This window comes from Euprymna scolopes, chromosome 31 (assembly GCF_053919585.1).
Source record: "Euprymna scolopes isolate OS-2025 chromosome 31, ASM5391958v1, whole genome shotgun sequence".
Lineage (NCBI taxonomy): Eukaryota > Metazoa > Mollusca > Cephalopoda > Sepiida > Sepiolidae > Euprymna > Euprymna scolopes.
The window spans coordinates 36,108,328-36,133,327 of NC_136512.1; the positions used below are offsets into that span (position 1 = coordinate 36,108,328).

The window sequence follows — 25,000 nt, forward strand, 5'->3', positions numbered from 1 at the left end:
AACAGAATGGCCAACTAATAGATGGTCTGCAACAGAATGGCCAACTAATAGATGGTCTGCAACAGAATGGCCAACTAATAGATGGTCTGCAACAGAATGGCCAACTAATAGATGGTCTGCAACAGAATGGCCAACTAATAGATGGTCTGCAACAAACTGGCCAACTAATAGATGGTCTGCAACAAAATGGCAAACTAATAGATGGTCTGCAACAAACTGGCCAACTAATAGATGGTCTGCAACAAACTGGCCAACTAATAGATGGTCTGCAACAAAATGGCCAACTAATAGATGGTCTGCAACAAACTGGCCAACTAATAGATGGTCTGCAACAAAATGGCCAACTAATAGATGGTCTGCAACAAAATGGCCAACTAATAGATGGTCTGCAACAAAATGGCCAACTAATAGATGGTCTGCAACAAACTGGCCAACTAATAGATGGTCTGCAACAAACTGGCCAACTAATAGATGGTCTGCAACAAACTGGCCAACTAATAGATGGTCTTCAACAAAATGGCCAACTAATAGATGGTCTGCAACAAAATGGCCAACTAATAGATGGTCTGCAACAGACTGGCCAACTAATAGATGGTCTGCAACAAAATGGCCAACTAATAGATGGTCTGCAACAAACTGGCCAACTAATAGATGGTCTGCAACAAACTGGCCAACTAATAGATGGTCTGCAACAAACTGGCTAACTAATAGATGGTCTTCAACAAAATGGCCAACTAATAGATGGTCTGCAACAAAATGGCCAACTAATAGATGGTCTGCAACAAAATGGCCAACTAATAGATGGTCTTCAACAAAATGGCCAACTAATAGATGGTCTGCAACAAAATGGCCAACTAATAGATGGTCTGCAACAAAATGGCCAACTAATAGATGGTCTGCAACAAAATGGCCAACTAATAGATGGTCTGCAACAAAATGGCCAACTAATAGATGGTCTGCAACAAAATGGCCAACTAATAGATGGTCTGCAACAGAATGGCCAACTAATAGATGGTCTGCAACAAAATGGCCAACTAATAGATGGTCTGCAACAAAATGGCCAACTAATAGATGGTCTGCAACAGAATGGCCAACTAATAGATGGTCTGCAACAGAATGGCCAACTAATAGATGGTCTGCAACAAACTGGCCAACTAATAGATGGTCTGCAACAGAATGGCCAACTAATAGATGGTCTGCAACAGAATGGCCAACTAATAGATGGTCTGCAACAAAATGGCCAACTAATAGATGGTCTGCAACAAAATGGCCAACTAATAGATGGTCTGCAACAAAATGGCCAACTAATAGATGGTCTGCAACAAACTGGCCAACTAATAGATGGTCTGCAACAAACTGGCCAACTAATAGATGGTCTGCAACAAACTGGCCAACTAATAGATGGTCTGCAACAAACTGGCCAACTAATAGATGGTCTTCAACAAAATGGCCAACTAATAGATGGTCTTCAACAAAATGGCCAACTAATAGATGGTCTGCAACAAAATGGCCAACTAATAGATGGTCTTCAACAAAATGGCCAACTAATAGATGGTCTGCAACAAAATGGCCAACTAATAGATGGTCTGCAACAAACTGGCCAACTAATAGATGGTCTGCTACAAACTGGCCAACTAATAGATGGTCTGCAACAAACTGGCCAACTAATAGATGGTCTGCAACAAAATGGCCAACTAATAGATGGTCTGCAACAAAATGGCCAACTAATAGATGGTCTGCAACAAAATGGCCAACTAATAGATGGTCTGCAACAAAATGGCCAACTAATAGATGGTCTGCAACAAACTGGCCAACTAATAGATGGTCTGCAACAAACTGGCCAACTAATAGATGGTCTGCAACAAAATGGCCAACTAATAGATGGTCTGCAACAAAATGGCCAACTAATAGATGGTCTGCAACAAAATGGCCAACTAATAGATGGTCTGCAACAAAATGGCCAACTAATAGATGGTCTGCAACAAAATGGCCAACTAATAGATGGTCTGCAACAAAATGGCCAACTAATAGATTGTCTGCAACAAACTGGCCAACTAATAGATGGTCTGCAACAAACTGGCCAACTAATAGATGGTCTGCAACAAAATGGCCAACTAATAGATGGTCTGCAACAAAATGGCCAACTAATAGATGGTCTGCAACAAAATGGCCAACTAATAGATGGTCTGCAACAAAATGGCCAACTAATAGATGGTCTGCAACAAAATGGCCAACTAATAGATGGTCTGCAACAAAATGGCCAACTAATAGATGGTCTGCAACAAAATGGCCAACTAATAGATGGTCTGCAACAAAATGGCCAACTAATAGATGGTCTGCAACAAAATGGCCAACTAATAGATGGTCTGCAACAGAATGGCCAACTAATAGATGGTCTGCAACAGAATGGCCAACTAATAGATGGTCTGCAACAGAATGGCCAACTAATAGATGGTCTGCAACAGAATGGCCAACTAATAGATGGTCTGCAACAGACTGGCCAACTAATAGATGGTCTGCAACAAACTGGCCAACTAATAGATGGTCTGCAACAAAATGGCCAACTAATAGATGGTCTGCAACAAACTGGCCAACTAATAGATGGTCTGCAACAAACTGGCCAACTAATAGATGGTCTTCAACAAACTGGCCAACTAATAGATGGTCTTCAACAAACTGGCCAACTAATAGATGGTCTGCAACAAAATGGCCAACTAATAGATGGTCTGCAACAAAATTGCCAACTAATAGATGGTCTGCAACAAAATGGCCAACTAATAGATGGTCTGCAACAGAATGGCCAACTAATAGATGGTCTGCAACAGAATGGCCAACTAATAGATGGTCTGCAACAGAATGGCCAACTAATAGATGGTCTGCAACAGAATGGCCAACTAATAGATGGTCTGCAACAGAATGGCCAACTAATAGATGGTCTGCAACAGAATGGCCAACTAATAGATGGTCTGCAACAGAATGGCCAACTAATAGATGGTCTGCAACAAAATGGCCAACTAATAGATGGTCTGCAACAAACTGGCCAACTAATAGATGGTCTGCAACAAACTGGCCAACTAATAGATGGTCTGCAACAAACTGGCCAACTAATAGATGGTCTGCAACAGAATGGCCAACTAATAGATGGTCTGCAACAGAATGGCCAACTAATAGATGGTCTGCAACAGAATGGCCAACTAATAGATGGTCTGCAACAGAATGGCCAACTAATAGATGGTCTGCAACAGAATGGCCAACTAATAGATGGTCTGCAACAGAATGGCCAACTAATAGATGGTCTGCAATAAAATGGCCAACTAATAGATGGTCTGCAACAAACTGGCCAACTAATAGATGGTCTGCAACAGAATGGCCAACTAATAGATGGTCTGCAACAGAATGGCCAACTAATAGATGGTCTGCAACAAACTGGCCAACTAATAGATGGTCTGCAACAAACTGGCCAACTAATAGATGGTCTGCAACAAACTGGCCAACTAATAGATGGTCTGCAACAAAATGGCCAACTAATAGATGGTCTGCAACAAAATGGCCAACTAATAGATGGTCTGCAACAAAATGGCCAACTAATAGATGGTCTGCAACAAACTGGCCAACTAATAGATGGTCTGCAACAAAATGGCCAACTAATAGATGGTCTGCAACAAAAAAAAAAAAAAGAAAACTGGTTTTCATTAAACGAAAATGGAATCGTTATTTTTTTCTATGGCGACAACTTTATCGTTCCATTCTGTATATGCAAAAACACCTGATAATATGAATTCCATGCATTTTAGCCTGATGAGTTCTTAAGAGGTGAAACATGTAGCTAAATTGACTTTTATATTTTCATCACTTACTGCTAAGCTCTACTCATTACTAGTACTATTAAAATAAACTAGTGGGACCTGTGTAAATTCCACAACGGACTCATTCATATGTAATATATTGATTTTAGCATTCTGTAGATGTTCAGCATAAATTGACACGCTCTGATATTGTTGTAGCTTTTTTGTTGAAATTGTAAAAGTAAGCTAGCACAAACGCCCGGCAAAACCCAGTCGTAAAGTACGCTTAAATATGATATTTTAATTCTTGCAAATTTCATATATATTATTATAGAGTTAATGTTCTATCGATTTTTATATATTATGAAGTTGCGATTTCAATAATTAAAAAAAAGAATATATCCATATGACTTGGGTGCATTAGCTTGAATCAAAACTGAAATAAAAATTTATATGAAAATAAATATTATATATATATATAAATATATATAACTTGAATTCTTTCAGCCATAATCGAAATCGAAACCAAAACTTATGAAGAATTCTTGGTAAAATTATTTATGACAAGAAATTTTAAGTAGGTACGTAGAATAATATATACTCGCAGGGTGATCCGACGTTGCCCGGGATTGAATGATAGTCAACAAATGTTTCACACTCCTATATTTTTATTGTCATCAAAATCGATGAAATAGCCATTTTCCAATCAAATCAATTGATTGCCTGTTCTAATTGGGGATTCATCAAGATGCACTTGGAGAAAGCTTCATGTGCCTCTCGCAGTGACTAAGTTCACAAAATATTGTAGTCTACATTGCACTATAGAGAACCTACTGTTGATTTTATGAAATTATTTTTATATATAATGGCTTGAATTAAAAATTTAAAATGTAAAAGTCAAGTATTATGCTTCAGTTGTGTTCTAAACAGAAACATTCATTTCAAACACGCCCCTGTCATATCAAAGAATCTATTGTTGATTTTATATGCCTGGCATTACTGATTGTGCAGTGATAATGGCTTCAATTTAAGTTTAAAATGTGATTTAACCAGAAACATTCATTTTGAAAGTGTTTCTGTAATAGCAAATCTGTAATAACCTTCTGTAATATCAAAGAACCTACTGTTGATTTTACGTGTTGAGCCTTTCTGCCTGTGTGGTAATAAAACTTTTCAAATGCACTTATGATGTTAGGCTGTGTAAGATGTTAACTTTGGTCAAAATTGCCTGTTCCTGCTTTCATTGGATTATTTCGATTATTGATTCTTATCAAAGACCTTCCAACATAACACTGTCATCCACTAGGTGTATTAGAAGCGGCCATTAAAAAATGATGTGATAAGAACTAATAATTCAACTTACTATCTTTTCGAAGCTTAACTACTTGAAAAATGTAAATCAAACCCTAACTTTTTTTCAATTAAAGGAGCAAAGACCAAATTTTTTAAAAAATAACGGGTTTAATAACAAATTATGCAATATTTGTTTTTTTAAATCGGTTTTCTTTAAAAAGATTTGAAGAAAATAAACGAAATTTAACTTACGTCGATTATAAAAAATCGATATAAATTCCAAAAAATCACTTACCTATAAAAAAATACTATTGTTCCATTCTTCATTGTTCAGAATATATCCATATTTATATTTGAAATTCCATGTATTTTTTAAATAAAAGGATATTTTAAAGCAAGGGTCGTAGAAAATCGCATTTTCATAACATGTTTTGCGGCAAGCTTAAAAAAGCTCCTCCTGCTACTATGAAATTTATCAAATATGGATTCATCAAAGGGACATAAATAATGTCTATTTTTTATTGCGTGTGTTAACCAAAATAAGTATTTTTCATCCTCTGTAGTTAAAAAGAAACACACATTCTCTTATAAGTTTTCCCCCTAAAACAAAAAATCCAGTTCGATTTTTTTTTTTTTTTTTAATTCTCTTAATGAAATGCATGAGTTTTTGATTGATATATCTTAATACTTCTTTATCGACTAATTTTTTTTTTTTTTAAATATCTAAAAAAAGAAAACATTGAGTGAAATAGAAATATTTGCCGCCAGCGTCCGGTATTTACTTGACGATATAAGCATAACATTAGCTTTCATAAAAAAAAAAGGTTTTACACTTTAGACTTTACAGGTAAATTTTCAAAAACCTTCTTTTTTTTTTTTTTGTTTTAAATTAGAATTTTTTTTTTTATTGATCTTTTATCTTCAATTTGTGATATATAAAACTTTGGTACATAAATTAATTATTAAAATTTTAATAGACATTTCAAAATGGGGGGGGGGCTTAAAAAACGTTTGTCTAAAATATATTGGGTTTATTGGAAAGAGTATAAAATTTCACATTGAAACTGAAAATATCGTAAAAATTGAACCAATAGAAAAATTTTGATAGATTTTTAAAGTTTAAAAATTGAAATATATTTAACTCGTAAAATTCAATTCATTTCATTACGTAAAAAAAATGGCTGCATGAAGCGTGTCGGCATTTTGTAAACACTGTTTTTTTTTTAAATAATATTTCTATTATTTTTTAAACAACTTTAATAGTTTATTTTGGAAGTATATTCCATACAGAAAATAAACAACCCACTTTAAAAAGAGAAATTACGAGTTTTTCATATTTTATTCGCAGTTTTCTGTTAGAGGTGTCAAAAATTCCTCCAAATTTCTGATACACCTAGCCATCCACATAAAGTACCTTTGTGTGAAATTTCATAAAAATCAACCTAGCCATTTTTGAGTCCATAGAGAAGGAACTCTCACACAGATACACAGACACACAAATTGTAGATATATATATATATATCTCAACTATTATATAAAAGTCGTGTGTGTGAGAGTGTGTGAGTGAGAGGGGTGTTCCATCTTTATTGCAAATTTCACACAAAGATAATTTATATGTCTGGCAGTGTTGTTAGATTTGTTTTGTACAGAAATTCATTCGAGAAATATCGAAAATTAAAAAAATACGATCTTGATAGATAAATAATTTTTACAGGGAAATATTTTAAGTTGCACCAGCCGGTGTTACGTAAAATATTCCCCTGTAAAAATTCTTCCATTTTATCTATAACAAAAAAATGACTATGTTTTAGATCATCAAGCCCAAATATCAGCTGACATGATATTGTGAACAAACATAGACGGAATTTGATGAACGACATTATCATTATTATTATTTTTTACTTTTTTATTTTTTTTGCAAATTAGTTCACCGGGCAAATTATTCCTCATAACATATAATAATCAATAGAGGATTAATTCTCTACTTGTGCAATCTGGATAAATCAAAATATCATGTGTAAGCATATTGTACAACCGGGCAGCGCCAGGCGGCCAGCTAGTAAGTATGCATGTATGTATGTATAATGCCTATGTCAGGTCATGTCATATGCTACTGGTACCATGTAACCCAGTACTACTTACCTCATGGTCGAATCACCAGCAACTAAACTGGTTCCCCCACCAAACTTGTTTGGTGAGGAGGGTGGCTAGTCTCCCTGAAGGATTAAAAACAAGACCTTCCAAACGGCGAATGAACCTTTTTTCGGGGTCAGTGACCAACTAGCACCATGTGTTGGGTGGAGAGGGCTCCCGTAAGCCGTGGTGAAGGCAACCTTTCTAGGAGAAGCAAATCTCTGATTTAAAAAGCCTTAAAGCGGGAGACCAGTACACACATTAAGCTGGTCAGCAGTTTAACTTGTTGCTGGCTATCTTGCTCTTGCTTGTTGCTGGGTCTCAACATTTTGAACTGAGAGAGAGACTTAGTTGTCGTACAAAGCTAAGACTCTGTAGCATCATCTGTATATAGATACTCTCTCAGGCATTTGTCTATAAAAATGGTCCTGTGGCGATGGAAAAGTTGTGACATGTGGAGGCTTAAAATGCTGGAAGCATGTAATAATTGATCTCAATGACCGTCTTCAGTATGATGCCTGCTTGAGCGTGTGAATTCACCGGTAGGACTAAAAAAAAAAAAAAAAAAAAAAAGTCATTTTTGGGCTCATGGACTTTAAGTGCCTGAGGAAGTGGCACTCGTCTGACAGATGTTGCAATCATCATAATGCCTAACATGTCAGAAGACCTGCACAATAAAACATATCTTTGTGGAATGCGGATCCTATGCTACTGCAAGAAAACGCCACCTAAAATCCAACACTATGAAAGACATATTTAAAAACACCTGCACAGACAACATTCTCTCATTTCTGAGAGAGATCAAACTATACCTAAAAATATAACATCAAGCCCCTACAAAAAACTTTCAATTAAGACAGATAACCTTATCCCAATCAAAAAACAAAAAAAAGTGTAACACACTAAAACAAATAAATAAAACAAATCAAAACGATCTTCAGCATTAAATGACCCAACAAAGGTCGTCATAAAGCAAGTAACCAACTAACCTTATCCTCGAGTGGTCTTTGGGCTTTGATAAGTGGTGACTCCCAAAAACAAAGACAAAAAAAAAGGAAACAGCCTAAACAATTTTAACCTCACAGTGAATTTATATTTTATATTTCCTGTTATTCTAACTAAATTATGTATTAGTCGATCTACCCACTTAATATCTAATACAACTAATACAGGGTGGAACGATAAAATTGTCACACTAGAAAAGACAACATGATTCCATTTCCATTTGATGAAAACTGGTTTTCTTTGTTTTTGTTGCAGAACATCTCCTAGTTGGTCAGTTGTGTACAAATCCCAAGTGTGATAGGAGCCTTCTATCATGTCTGAAAGTGACAGAATGTTCAATGAGCGAGATCGGAGATGCACCACTGTACAACTCCTGCTCTATACCGATCCAAGTTATGACAACAGGACCTTTGCCAGCATCCTCAAAATACATCGCTGGATTGCCACGGATAACAGGGACATGCCAGGGTGATGAAAACAAAGTTTCCAGCCACAGTTATAGTCTTGGTGTGATTTCAAGTGAGGACCACATCATGTCATATCACATCTTTGAAGTCGGCTTGAAATTCAACACCAAAGTGTACCTGGATGTTCTGAAGAATGTGGTAATTCCCTGGTGCAATTAGGTGGCCGCTGGCAAACCCTGGGTGTGGCAGCAGGACTCGGCGCCAGTCCACAAGTCCAAAAAAATCTCGAGCTTGGCTTCAGAAGGAGCACTATAACTTTGTACCCTTCTCTCACTGATCCTCCCTTCATCTGAACCTGCTGGACTACTTTGTTTGGTCATATGTCAAGAACATCACCAACATGACCTCCCACAACACCAAAGCAAGCCTGATCAACACCATCCACCAAGTATTCACCAATAACTTTCAATTTAGATTATCAACTGATATTTTTATCTTAAATTTACATTTTTGTTTTTGTTTTGCAGGTCATGTTGCAAAAGTTCAGAATCTTCGGAATCCGACTGTCAAAATGAGCAAATCTGAAGCAAATCCTCTTAGTCGGATAGACTTGACAGACAGTGCTGAAGAGATCCGGATGAAAATCAAAAAAGCACAGACAGATTGCATCTCAGCTCTGACCTATGAGCCGGACAGACGACCAGGCGTGTCAAACTTGATTAGCATCCACAGTGCCATCTCGGGTCTTGAACCAGAACAGATTTGCAAAAATCTCTCGGATCTTGACACAGGACAATATAAAATGTATCTGGCCGATGTGCTCATTCAATACCTAACTGAAATTCAAGCTGAAATCAAACGGTTACAGGCAGACAAGGGATATCTGGTTAGTGTCCTGGAGATTGGACGGCAGAAGGCAGCACCAATTGCAGAATCAACAATGAAAGAAGTTAAACATCTTGTAGGATTTGCTATTTCCTGATCTGAATTCAATGGAATTTGTTTATAAAAACTTTTTTTGTTGTTGTAAAACATCGGTCGAATAGCAATTTATTTGAATATTACGTGCATTTTTAAAATAATTAAATAATGAAAGTTTGCATGTAAATGAACAGTTAACCTATTTCCTCAAAACCTGAGTGCAAGGCAGGATTAATGCAAAACCAGAAAAACTACACAGGCTACTATTCATAAAATCACTCACAAAATTCACAAATCTTTATAAAATCCAACGATGTATCGATGTATCATATAAGTAAGTCTATTCTTGACTTGTTCATCAAGTTTCTGTCATGAATAACCAACAGTTTTTTTTATTGCTATTCAATGATATGTGGGGACACTTTAATGATCGTCTTATCAGTAGAAGGTGTGATCAGAATTGGCTTCATACTCACCAGATCTTAATCCTCTAGATTTTTATCCGTGGGATTATCTAAAAAAAAAAAGTCTATCAAAACAATTTCCAGACTATTTCTGAACTGAAGACAGCCATCACAGCTCAAATTCAATACACAGGTGTCCTTGCAGTGCAAAGATGCACATTTGGAACATATCATTGAATAATGATAAAACAAAGACTGTTGGACAGTGTCCAGGTTAAACTCGGTGGACAAGTCGGGCATAAACTGAAGTTTACTTGTACAAAATATGGTTGAATTGCAGAACAAATTGTGAATCTCATGCTTGGGTGGCATTTAATTTTGACCACCCTCTATATGGAATCAAACTTTACTTAGCATCTTTAATTGAAATTATCGGATAGACATTTCAAATAAATGAATGATTTATTCTTTTTAATGTAATGAATCTTTATTCAAATTAAAGGTTAACCAATAAATTTAAACATACTTTTTAGGAATAGCAATCCGAAACATTTTAGTATTTACGTTATCAAATCCAAGTTTCACCAGAGATTTGTGAGACCGGCGAATGTTAATGAAGTTCAATGAACACAAACTGAATTTATTAGCATTATTTTTTTTTGTAAAGAAATTATTTACTAAAATAAATTGTTGATTTCATCTTCTGTGTTTTTTAATGTTATTTTTGGAGGATTGTATTTTTGATAAAACTTTTTTTTTTCAATTTATTTAACACAAACTGTATTACAAAAGTTGGTACTTATTTAGAATTAAACCAATTTAAAAAAAACTTAATTGCAGAAAAATCTTTATGATGTATTTACCGATCACGATACAAAATTTCAAAAATCACATAAATTAATCAAATAATGTTTTCATATAGAAAAGCATTTCTTTTAATAGGAAATTATAGCTGATTATCATCTTGGTAGTTCAAATTGGGTTGGTCTTCCCTTGATTTATAAAACGTGGCTGATCAAAACCCAACGTTCTCACTTCATTATAAAATTTGATCTTCCTGGTTAAAAAAAAATACTTAATCAATTTATGTGACATATTTTAACATAGTGCATATAGGTGCGTGGGAAAATAGTAGCAGCAGTGAAAGATAGCTGGCTTGCGAAGAGATTAGCAGCATCAGCAGTAGCCAAAAAAAGGCACATATGCAAATTAGGAAGTGTGTGCAAAAAGGAGAAAAAGGAGAAAAAAATGCACCACATGGTCAGAGAAGCAAAGTGTGCATCAAAGAAAATGGACATGTAAAGCCAAAGACAAGAATAGGCTGGCTACAGCCGGTGTGCAGTCGAAAGAAAGAGAAACGCGTGCCAGGTTAGATGATCTGTCGCAGCGAGAAACTTTTTAAGGAGTAACAACGGTAATAAAAACTTATGTTAAAAAAAGAAAATAAAATGCTGGATTTTTATTTCTTTCCTTTGTTTGTAACTGCAACGTTACAATATGCATTCTATGATGGGTATGTACATCATAAAGTTTTTTTAAGATATTTTCTGTATTTTTTAAACTGCATCCCAACACTAATCCCAAATGAAAACGTCAATGCTCTTTTCTTTTACCGTGGAAAACATTCTAAATGAAAACTTTCAAAAGTAATAAGTATATCCCAAAAGTAATAGATATTGGTGTCATGAATGCATGCAGCGAGGTGCATATTGCGGTGAGAGGGGGTGTTTGACCGAACGGGATAGAGGAAGAGAGGGTGTTGATGTCTGATTGGGACAAAACAGAAATGTCTATGGGATTTTGTCAGAAAGAGAAAAAACATAATAATTGTTTTTATCTCATTTGTCATCATATGTCTGTTAACATGAAAAGTTGTTTTTAAAACCTCTGTTGAGAAGTATGAAGAGATCCAGAGATCCTTAGCTGATTAAGGCTGACAACTTAGAATGGGGGTCAAGGGTAAGGGTCGCCACCAAGCATTGTTCGACCTGGAATGACTAATCACTCCTAATTTGATAATAAATAAAAACCTCAGTGAAAATGAGGGTTAAAATTTGGTAGAGATAAGTTCGAAGAGGAGGAGTAGAAATTAGGGGAACAGAGAGAGAGAGAGAGAGGTGTTGAGTGGACAAGACGAAGGGTAAGCTCTAAGAGGAAGGAAGAAAGGGTGTTAGTAACCACTCTCTGAAGGAGAGGTGGGGAAAAGAGGGTGGATTTAGAAAAAGGAATTCTAAAAAGAGTAGAGTCGTAGCCAGCAAACTGAATGGCTGGGCTGGTCAAGCGCTCCCGATTTGGGAGCCCTCAGGGCCTGATGTTATGATATTTACTAGCCTGTGTTAATGGGAAATCTGTGACTTTACTGGTCTGGTCTTACATCGTTTCACTGCTATAGTCAGTCACCTCAATTTAGGCAGTAGCTGTTATGAAATAATGAAATTAATAGTTTGTTATTGTTATAAACCGGAGTTCTGTTTGTTTGTGGTGAGGACTCTTCATTTTGCAGCAAGCCGCAAGGACCAGCGGGGTGATTGATGTACTCGGAAACTACCTACACAGGGTAGGAGACGATTCAATCGAGAGGCAAAGCGCCCCACCATGAAAACACAGTGGGTGAAGACGATCAACAGGCTAACTTGTGACAGAACAATGTACGATCGAAAGAACACCTGTCATATCGGGTGGAATCCGACGAGGTTAAGGACACCCCGTGTGGTAGGTGCAGTATCGGTCTTGTTATAAATGGTGCCGTGACCAGGATATCACATCTCTATGAGATGTCCACGAGCAAGTTACCACGAACACATATATAAATGGTACCATTGAGCCAGAATAAAACCCTGAGAAGATATAAGATTCAGTTGTAAAAGTAACATTCTTCTTGTTGAATCCTCAGTGCTGACAACACCGAAAATACAACCGTGAATTATTTAAGACTTCTACCAAGTCATGGCAAATGAAATGAGAGTATGCTACCCCAGTCAATTAAATAAAAGGTTCTAATCGAAATTTCGTGCAAATTTTTGAGTTCAACTGAAAGATTCCAGAGTTTAACAAGATACATCTGAAGAAAGTCGAAGGTTACATTAACCAAAATGTTGTGCAAATAACACTTAGGGTGAGAACAGTAGACCTAATAATCAAAATAATACGCTTTCTAATTGTTTGCCATAAAGTAATATTTGTATATCTCAGTAAAAGTCGGAACTTGATTCAGCTTTCTCTGTTTGTAGTCCAAATTGCTTAAACCACAACTGCAAATCTCTGGGTACCCATTCCTAAAATGCACCAATAAATTTTAGTAAAATTAGATATATTTGTTTCTGTTGTATCATTGGATAGGAAACTATACTCAGGTGTAATAATATAGAATAGATTTATTCCAATAGGTACAATAATAGACATCCGTTTCAGGTCGCAACAACTGGTAACTGAGTTGGCAAGTAAAATTGTTATGAGTTCACATTTCCAACTCGCAGCTTAAACTGAGAGCTACCAGTTTCGCACTCCTTAAAAATACACCAACCGCAGTTGCATGTTCGAGCCATAAAACAAGATTCAAAATTTTATTTTTAAATCTCCTGTGTTTAGAGCCCTTTGTAGAAGGCAATGATACTGGTGCATCCATGTGTGTTGTATTCCTCCAAGGAATGAGGCTAATTCTGTTATCTGAAAAAGATATAATTATTCAATTAATTCAAACATGTTCTTTGGGAAAATAAAGAGTTTATTCAACCAGATAATTTTCGTGTAACAGAAAAATCAAAAAGGAAGGGAGGAGAAACAAATACTAACACTCCAGATTGGAATAGATTTGAGCGTAATGAGCACTAATGAGTGATTTTACACTCCCCAAAGCCCTCAAATGGCATGTCGAAACTGGATACAGTGTCATGCCATAAACTGTATTATCATTTAAACACGGTAGTGTTTGTATATATGGTTAAGTGGCAGTTTTAGTCATTTAGAACTGCTTTGAAGCTTCACCATTTACTCATTTTTCGACCAAATTTCAAACAATTATTACAATTTATAGATCACCTTTTCAGCTATATTGTGAAAAAAATTTTTAATTTTCGTTCAATAAAACAAAAGTTATGATGAATTTACTGGTGTTCAAAATCGTAAAAACATGTAAGGAAGTAAGCAACGTTTTTTTGTGACTGGTTTTCATAGCAACCATGTCGCTTCAGCGACTACTGCTGCTACCAATTCACTGCTCTCACGAAAAGAGAAGTAACAAGTGAAACAGAGAGAATGAAAGCCGAAAGGGAGATGATGGGGGGATTTTATTGAAAGCAGACGTGCCGTACATTGTTATTGTTACATATGTGTATGTTATATTTATGGGGGCAAAAAAATAAGACTGAAATTAAACAAAGAACAAGTGAAATTACTGGAAGCCTGGGAAAATCATGGATTACAATAGAAAAATGCGAGCATGAAAAGTAATATCGTTTAGCTTAAACATGGAAAAGTAAAGGACTAGTTGGTAAAACTGAAAAAGAAAAGGACAAGATATTCTAGTAAAAAATATAATAAGTTTATAACTTAAAATGTTGCAGCATTAAGAATTCATTATAAAATATTATAAATTGAATTTTTAAAAAAATTCTTAATGCTGCAATATTTTAAGTTATAAATTTATATTTTTTACTAGAATATCTTGTCCTTTTCTTTTCCAGTTTTAACAACTAGTCCTTTACTTTTCCATGTTTAAGCTTAAGCATATTACTTTTCATGCTCGCATTTTTTTTATTGTAATATAGTCATAGTTGTGTTAACGGTATGATTCAATATAATCATTTACTTCTTTCAAGCCATTCAATCATTTAACTAAACTTTATACTTTTGTTGCTAAGAGCTGATGTCATGTTAGTGTGTGTTGTCCTCTTCCTCCAAGGACTGAAACAAATTCTATTAGCTACAATACGTTAAAAAACGACCCTGGTGTCTAACTCTGTCCCATGGGGAGGCATAGTAAATAGCTACAATCAAAAGCCATCTGACAGGACTTCTTCCAATTAAGTGAATAACCCATTCTTAGAAGAATAGAGGATTTATTAAACCAGATGATTGTCTTATAGCTGAAAGGGAAAAAGTGGGAAGAAAAAGGGGCTAACTTCTGTTTTAAGTATATCAAGTAATTATTAAATGTGTGTCATCTCTTTGTCTGTCACCGAAATCCTAATACTTTCACTGGCACTTTCTATGTAGGTGATGACTTAGCTCTAAATATCATAGACTTCTTTTTACCAAAATACAGCAGAGTCAGTCCTTTGATCTCTTTGTGACTCTTACCTTAAAGATTTCCTGTTTTTCACGTAACCACCAAGATATATACTAATATCCACTTGTGAACATCCCCACACCAATATTTAACACTAAGATTTTCGAATCTTTATATGTAAAAAGAACCATAATCTTTAAAGGGCTTATATTTGCCACTGGATTAAAAATAGCTGTTAAAGGAACTTAAGAGACTGCAGCTGGGAGTTCAATCACTAGTTCTGCTCATTTTTGTTATCATTTTTTTTTTATGACAAGATGTGAAACCACTTGATGTAAAGAGCTAACAAGAATGAAAAGTAACAAATTTGATGTTAGATACCAATCTGAAAATATAACGAATATAACAAACAGTTCTGGGCTGTTCATTGTGATCTGCTCCCACCAGATACCAGCTAGTGATGACAGATCTAATTGTGAATTCAGGTTGATGCTATAATTTAATTTGGATATTTTTTCCTTCTTCATCATTTTTGTAACCCATTTTTAAATGAAAACTGCTTATTTATTTTAAGGTTATTACTGGGTCTATGACAACAGCATATTCTTATTGTTTTAACTCTCGAGTATATATCCGACACAGACACAGTTAATCAACCAAAGACCACATCACTCTATATAAAAGCATATAAGATATCAACAGATACACACTCGAGAGTCAAAACAGTGGAAAGAATATGCTGTTGTCATAGTAGGGCAGGTCGATTTGCAACTTTTTTCAAAAAATCAACATGGCACTGGTGATGATACTTGGGATTTGATGTGATAAGAACATATACCAAAAATTAGATTCCTATCTTGAACAGAAAATTGAGCATTTCATTTTAAAAATCGTGTAGAAAAATGCTGAAAAATCCTTCATTTTCATAGCATTTTACACAACGCTGACTTTGAAATTTCACTATTTTTATAAAATATTCAATTAAAATTCATATATTTATATGAAATACATTGAAAGAAAAGTATATACATGAATTATAATTTTAATTATGAATCACACCTAGCAAAATATCTCAACTTTTACTGCATTGATTAAGCAAAAATTGTAAAAAAAAGATACTTAGCAACTAAGTCTTTTAAATTTCACATTTCAAAAAGATATGTGGAGATGTATTACACAATATAACAACTTGATACAAGTTACAGAACCATGTATTTTAATTTTTTATTAAGCGCAATAATATAAACTGTTATAATAAAACTAAATTTTTTTGTATACTTTTCTTTCGAGGAAAATGAAGGTCTAATTTAATTTGCTGGCGCGATGACTTTGTAATAATGTGTCTATGTCTTGCTTCCTGCCCATATACAACTTTTTGAGAAAAATCAATCAAATTTGACCAGTGTGTGGCTGCAAAATTGATAGCAGTAATCTTTTCATTTTTTTTTTTTTTTAGTTGTTCACTATTTCTGGAAAAAAACAACACACAAAAAAAAATAAATTATTTGAAAACACTTATTTTTTAAATATTTTTGCGATGTAATATGAATAAAACTAACAATTGTTTGGGTAAATTAAGACAACTAATAAAATTTAATGGATAAATATTTATTTTCCTAATGGATAAAATCGTTTGAATGCGCACTTCTCTCACATCTAGTTCATCTGACTTTATCATTGATATTATATTTTCCGGAAGTAGTGCAAAAGCACTATATTTTAACTGTTTAAAACAGTAATTTGGATTTCAGTTAACTGTTTTATTCTCTGAATCATATAAAAATATACTGTTGTTGGTTAAAAAAAAATATTGTCGGCTTTGATCTCAAACCAACTAACTGCATACACTTGGATGATAAATTTGACCAAAATGTTTAATTTATCATAGTGTTTGAGGATAGACAACTCTAGTCCATAAGCACATTAATCTTGTGGCTTATGTTAGTCATCTTCCTTGATTCAAGGGCCCAATTTTATAAGTTAACTTCTCCACAAGGAATGCTAACAGCATACTCAAAAAGTAGCCTCTGGTCTTCACACTTAAATTATTTGTTTCTTCTGCTGTCAGATAATGATGATCGAGAGGGACACTAATTTTTTAGAATTCTACTTGAGGCAAATCTTGATAATTATTGATACAAAGTTTCCCCAAAGGACCAGTAAATGTTGTTAGGCTTTTTGTTGTTCCATCGATTAATTTAAAAACGGCTGTAAATGGCAGTTCTTCTAGTGGAACCTGAAAATTGGAAAATTTGCATGTTTAATAATAGAGCCAGATTACATAATAAATACCAATATATTATTTTATTTTCCACAAAAAAGGAATATAATTGCAGGTGAATCTATAGAATTAATTTTACCTCCTTATTAGAAGGACAAGTGCAGATTATGTGCCTTGTTTGACAATTTTCTGTCTTGCACTTTACTGCAAAGTCATCACATTTCAAGACAGAAAGTTTACAGCTACAAGAAGATATATCAAACAGTCTGTCTAGCTGTTCCTTCATTCTTTTCACTTTGATTGCAAGAGATTTCCTGTCAATCTGTTTGGCCCTCTTATAGCAAAATATATTGACCTTCTCTCCTATATAATGTTACCTTAACAAGGGTAATTGTGGATTGACTGCTTGCCAAATACTAATTATTTCCTTGGCAATTAACTTAGAAATCTCACTATTTTTTAAGTGGGGATAACTGTTTTCCAGGAAATAACTAAACTGGGTGACTTGTCGTGAAGTTGGGGGTGCTGTTTCATCCAAATGACAAGATGGTCCAGCAAATTTTGTGGACCACGGGTTAAAACTGAACGTCGTGCTTTTACTGACATTCTAATCTGAAAAGTAAAAAAATAAATGGATTATAACTGAAGGAAACTGTATTAGGCTATCTTCCAGTTTCATACGTAAAAAATAAGTGCTAGTTATAAGAAATAATGAAAAACTTTGTAGAGTTGAATTAGATGTATTGAAGAGAGAGGACCAAACCAAATTAGAGGCATAGTAGTGTTTAGTTTAGACATTTTTAGCAGATTTTAGCTCCGCCTTCGATAACATGAATTTATCCATAAAGAGATTCATTCTTGCTGTAGCTGTGCCATTTTAAACGAGTGTTTAGTGTTTAGAGTTTGAAAAACCACTGCTTGTGCATCTATGTTACTATGCTATTTTTAATAGTATTTTCAAGTTAAATTTAATTTTTATGAAATTTTTGTTCATTAAATTTTTAGGTGAAAGTACAGAATAGTTACAAATACAACTTCCTTCCCATATTAAGAATGGCTTTCTAAATAAAGTTATTTTAGCACAATAGCATAGATGCACACAACGAAAAACCTTTAAAAGTGTTTCCTTATTTACTTGTATTAATCTTTGTGGGTTATCTGATTTTAAAACTATAATTTTAGAAGAAAAACACTGCTTAAAAACAATTACTCCCTAAAAATAAAAGAAATTAAAATTTGACACTAATTTTCTGCAAAGTATTTTTATTAAGTAGAAAAACTTGAAAATTTATGTGGTTATGTTTCGGTGATTCTTTTCTGGGACGCCAGGCGCCAGCTCGCCAAAAAGTATGCCACGGGCCAAATTTCCTTCCGTCATAAAAACAACTTTCTACAGGAAAAAAAACTTATTTTTACACTTTTATCTCGCGAATAAACATGAAATTATATATTGAAAACCGCATTTATTATTTTTAATATCCAACAACGGAGTTGAAGTCAGTGATTTCGATTTTAAAACAAAACTAATTTTTTTGATAAATCTCTGTTTGGCATACTCATGAATTATTTTTTCTAAAGAATAAAATTGAATAAAGTTTATTTTTACAAGAATGTTTAGACATTTACCTAGCGAATAAGCATAAAAATATATATGAAAAACCGCGTTTATTATTTTTTAAAAATCAAAAAAATGGAAAAATGAATTGCTTTGAGGAAGGAACGAACAACGCATTTACTTGATTTAAACGAACTAGAATTTATTTTGTGAAGAAACAAGTGAAAGAAAAGGGTACTACACATGTTTAGTTTGGCGTGCGTCTCTCGCTGTTTACTGGTGAGAAGGAAAGTCTATTGTCGTAGAGAGAGAAAGAGAGAAAGTCAATCCAGTTTGGTGTGCGTCTCTCACTGTTAGCTGGTGAGGAGGAAAGTCTATTATAGTATAGAGAGAGAATGAGAAAAAGTCAATCCAGGCCATGGAGATAGAAAACGTATAAAGTGTACATACTGTCTGTTAGCTCATGCCCCATACATAGTAGCAGGGGACCTGACGCGCACTTTCGGGAGGCGGCTGATTCGCTGAACTTCTCAGCTCGAGAGCTGGTCTGAAAAGAAAGATGCTGCTTATTGCTCTTGCTTTTATAATTGTTTCCGGTGGTCTTTTGCACATGTGTGGATTTCCTTTGAAAGGGGAAGTGACGTTGTCCATGTGTGTGTATGTGTGCACATATGTGAGTACATGTGTGTACATTAGCGTGTGTGTGTGTATACATGTGAATGTGAGTGTATATACGCGAACGTGAATATATCTACTTGTGTGTACATGTGCGCGTATGTTTGTGTACACGTATGTATATGACAAGAAATATGGCTTGAGATGTGAACGCGTGTTTTTGTGTGAGACTAGGAAAGGCTCCCACACTACACTTGACCTTGAGTCTAACATCATGGAAAAGAGGTAAATGAAATAGCAAAACAAAAATAAAAAAAACAGACTAGTTCGAATCAAGTATTGATATGTCAGATAGATTGCTATTTGGGTCTGACTTCAAAAATGGACCGAGATAACTTTTTTTTTTTATACTGTTATTATATTTTTTATTTTTATGTTAGAAGAAAAAAAACGAGAAGACAATTTTACGTGTTAGATTTCATTATGCCTTATTTTCAGAAGTTTTTTGTTTGTTTGTTTTAATTTTTTCATTGGCTTTATTTTGGGATGGATCAATTTATTGGGAATTTTGTCTGATGAAAAACTGCCAAATATTTCAGTCCATACAGAAAATGTGACCTTTGTTTATGTCCGGAGTTAGCTTACACTCCAACCCCCAGTTTGAAACACCCATCTTCCCTACCACCATTTTGGCACATTCCAGAGTAAAAGATAAAAATAGTGACAGGCTACTGGACAAAGAAAATTTATAGAAATAAATTCAGAATGAATGAAATTTTAGGTTTGGTTTATATAACAACTGTCATATTGTCGGGGGCATATATAAACGTGTGTGTGTATATCTATCTATCTATCTATCTATCTATCTATCTCTCTCTCTCTCTCTCTCTCTCTCTCTCTCTCTATATATATATATATATATATATATATATATATATATATATATAACTACTTCCTTTACTCACATAAAATTAATATACGAAAGTATAAAATAATTTAAAAGCGGAATTTACACTGAATATTCTTAAGCCTGAAGAATCCTAGAGTGGATAAAACATGGAATATTCAGTGTAGCTTAATCACCATATATATTTCATAACTTACTAACTAGCTCTACCTATGTATTGAGCACTGTTGAAGTAAATATTTAAAGTTTACGCATAAATTTATACTTTCGTATATTAATTTATGTGAGTAAATGAAGTAGTTATATATATATATATATATATATATATATATATATATATATATATATATATATATATATATATATATATATCAGGGGCGGAGATGGGACTAGTGCCACTCGTGCCCGGCACGACCAATAATTCGGTTAATGTTATTCAAAATGGATTAAAAAATCATCCATTAATTTCAAGCAAACATACTTAGTCTGATCTCAATTAAATTACATATCTATTCAAGTTTCGATAACTAAGTAGCAAAAAATTCATAAATATATCTGGGAATAATACAAGGATGCTGTTTTGAATGGGTTGTCTTTGTCCAGCCACCGCCAGATTCATTGAAAACTCCATAACAGCGGCTATGACGTTGAACGTCCGTAATTCGTGCCAAGCCAAACCTTTACTCGTAATAATCATAATGTTAGAGAAATCCAGATTTTTCTGTAATCACCCGCAAAGTGAAGCCCACTTATAATGCCTAAAATATTTAGCACGATCGAGCCTGCTGATGTCTGTTTTAGGAAGAGGATGAGGGACCGAGAGAGAGAGGGGGGAGAGAGAGAGATCCCTAGACATACATACGCATAAACACATGAAGAACGATTACTACTACTGTTGCAATATGTAGTAGCACGAATAGTTCTGTGTAAACATAACCACGCGTGTATATCAGATTGTAAATAAATATCAGTGATGAAGTTATTGTTTCATTAATTAATAAAGAACAGGTTTTGAATAAGAGTTAATTTGATTTTTTGAGGAATTTTTTTTTTCGTGAATTTTGAATCATAGAAATCTACGAAAAATACGGGTTTTAAGTCATTTTATATTAATACTAAGAAACCCGTCAATCCAATAAACCTTCGTAGAATTCCGTAGTGATACGTAAATACTTTGTAATTTTTTTTCATAAAAACCCTGTATGTAACTTTTCTTGCTGCATCCATCATTTCACAGCTATTTAAACCCAACTTTATTCATCAATATTACCTTTTATGAAAGGGAAAAAATATCTTACCTACTGTATCAACAAGACCACAAATTATATAGTATCTTCATTGTTTACAAAAAAACAAAAACAAACACCATGCAAGGTACGTTAGTCAATCTGTGCTATGCAATGGAGAATCACGCAATAGCAACTATGATTACTTATTTGGGTCCACGGACCACGGATTGGGAACTAAAGTTGACAAAGGGCAGGGGGGGGCGGCACGACAAGCAATAATAGGCTTGAGTCGCCACTGATATATATACATATATATATATATATATACTAGCAAAAGTACCCGTCGTTGACTGGGTTCAAAAACAGCCTACAGAAAATGGACTCTGATTTATTAAAGTATGATAGGTTATGAAAAGGAAAGGTTGTAAATTTGGGTTGAATTTGGGGGTATCAAAACCAAAGCAAAATATGATGAAAGTAAAAATAAAATAGATAAACCCCATAATTTATTATACCATACCTGTTCACACTGAAACACTTATCACAATATTCTGTGAGTCTATATTAAAAACCTTGTTAAACTTTGTGACATATTTCCATTCTATGGAGGGCAGGTGCGAACGAACACCCCATAATTTTATTATACCATATTTCTTCAAACAGAAACATAATTATCAAAGTATACTTACACAGATAGATATGAAAAGTCTTTATTAAAGTTTGTGCCTATTTCCATTCTATGGAGGCCAGGTGCGAACGCAGATCCCACAATTTTATTATACCATCCCTATTTAAGTTAAAACATACTTATCAAAGTATTCTTATGTACATCTATATCAGAAACACTTGTAAACGTTTTTTAATTTTTTAATTTTTTAATTTTTTATTTCCATATTTTGTGGACCAGGCGCGAACGCAGACCCCACAATTTTAATGAACCACCGTTCTGCCAGATCAAACGCACCCATTCCTGTGTCTCGATACATCTTCTATCATTATATGTAATCAGTTTTTTTAAATAGTCAACCATATAGGAGCCTATTCGTGACCAGACACACACACACACACACACATACACATACACACACAGACATTCAGCTTTATATATATATATATATATATATATATATATATATATATATATATATATATATATATATATATATAATTTTTAAATGTATTTATTAATTCTGTACCCGCAAACATTTATTTAAATATTTACTAAAGAGGTACAATGAACATCAAATTAATAAGTTAAATAATATTATTCGAATTAGGAGCAAAATTAGATATCTTAACAACTCTCTTGCCTTTTTACGATCTTGTCTGAAACAAGATGTGGCCCCGCTCCCGCTCTATATGAGCAAGCGTATTGCCGTGTCTAGGGTCAGACCTAGTGTGTCTATGGAGCGTGCATTTATGCGTGATGACATAAATCAAATGACGTATAGACTTAAAAATTATATTAGTATTCATCATCAACTTTGGTCGGTAGTTAAGAAATTCTTGTCATTTTGTTTGTTTCTTTATCTTTCTATCTGTGACGAATTTGCCAAACAACGTGCTGCGATTAAGAATGGTAAACAACTTTCCCTTCTTGTTTGAAGGAGATATGGTTGTGAACCACATCATGGAAACAAACATATATTTACATATATTTAAAGTACCGTGTTAACAGACACCGAAAATAAGTCTTATCAAAGGGGTTAGATTATTGTGTTCCCCCTATATTATTATAAACTAGCAGGACCCGTTAACCAGCGTTGCCCGGTGGAAGCATGTCCCACCCTCGTAAAAAGTTTAAGTATGGCTGTTGTTGGTATTGCCCAACACCCAACCTCCAAACTCCAACTTTCTCATATTAAGAACGGCTTTTGAAATAGACACTCCCAACATCCTCATGCTAAGAATGGCTTTTGGAATGGACCCCCCCCCCCAACCTACCCCTGTTAACAACAGGCGTGCGTAATAAAAGTTAACTTTGCTGCTTCCATTTGACCTAATTAAGAAGGTCTAAGTGTCTGTTTCCGGCGCATTGCCGCGAACATGTCCGTTTGAGTTTAGTTTCATTTTATTTATACTAAAAAGCCCAATCAACACGCGAGAAGCCAAAATAACAATAATTTTGTAAAAATCGACGTAAATAAATCTATACGCTACGCGCTTTCCTAATTCCTAGATATTATGATATAGGACCTATATACACAGTTGTAAGCGATAGTAACGACCCCGGGAGCGCGTGCGAAAGAAGCCTTTTGAAGACATACACGAAATGATCACACACATTTTGCCTTTTATATATATAGATTTTATTAGATATATTTTTGAAGGGAGTGGGGGATTGACTTAGTATGTATGCACTTATGTTACCGAACTGGCGGGTGTATTGTAACTACTGTGTACTTTCACCTAACAATTTTATTAAAAAAATGCCAAACTTGAATTTAACTTGAAAATACTAATGTCAAAAATAGCACAGCAACATAAGTGCATAAACACCACTTTATTTTACATATTTCATTTCCAAATGACCCTTGGAATAAATTCATAATGATTTAAATGTTAAGTGTTGTGTAATGATTTCTAAAAAAAAAATAAGTACTAAAAAAATAATGAAATTTTAGTCATGGTCACATTTATTTATTGTATTTTTTTTTTTTTTGTAGAAATAATAACGCAGCACTTTAAATTTCAATCATTGCGAATCTGATACTTGTGCATAATTTGAAGCAGACGTAAATCAGCGTCCGATCAGTCTTGCTCGGAACATGACGTCATGCGCTCGGGTTTGATTGTAATGTGACGTCAGACATCGATCAGCCAATCAATGCACTGCAAAGTAGCAGACGAACTTTTCGAAATAAAAATTGAAAGGAAATAGAAATCATTGAATTCATTAAGCAGCACACACCTGTAACAGCCCTTTTCTGAATACTGTAAACAAAACAAATGAATATCTCCAGTTTGGAAAAATATTTGATTACGCCGGAACAAGCGGTCTCATATTGACTTTGACTTTGACTTTGACATATAGATATTTGAGGTCCAGGTTTTGGTTGGCTGGTTGTTTTTGTTTTACGGCATATCAATCCTTTTTGGGTTATTTAATGCCGAATCCAAAGATTTTGAAGAAAAAATTTTTTAATAGAATATATTTGTTGTTTTCACGTCGGTTTCTATTTAACCCATAGTTGGGACCCTAACAGGTACTACCATTCCGAGTAAGAGTGGACCTGGGAGCAATGGTAATTAAAGGGTGGCTCCACACTCCCCAAAGCCCACAAGCTGGGGCCTCACC

General features: G+C 34.4%; 1 protein-coding gene across 3 annotated transcripts in view; it reads left to right on the forward strand.

The window, feature by feature from the left end:
• LOC145255691 (tryptophan--tRNA ligase, mitochondrial-like) overlaps positions 1–10,652 on the forward strand; it is a 63,355-nt gene extending 52,703 nt beyond the window's left edge. For 2 of the 3 annotated variants that reach the window (XM_080114257.1, XM_080114259.1), the window contains one exon: positions 9,151–10,652. In XM_080114257.1, the coding sequence (XP_079970383.1) occupies positions 9,151–9,605 (455 nt within the window). In that variant the 3' untranslated portion in view covers positions 9,606–10,652. Of the gene's footprint in view, positions 1–8,471 lie in introns of all 3 variants that reach the window. The other variant, XM_080114260.1, reaches the window with a different exon arrangement.
• Positions 10,653–25,000: the final 14,348 nt, after the last annotated feature.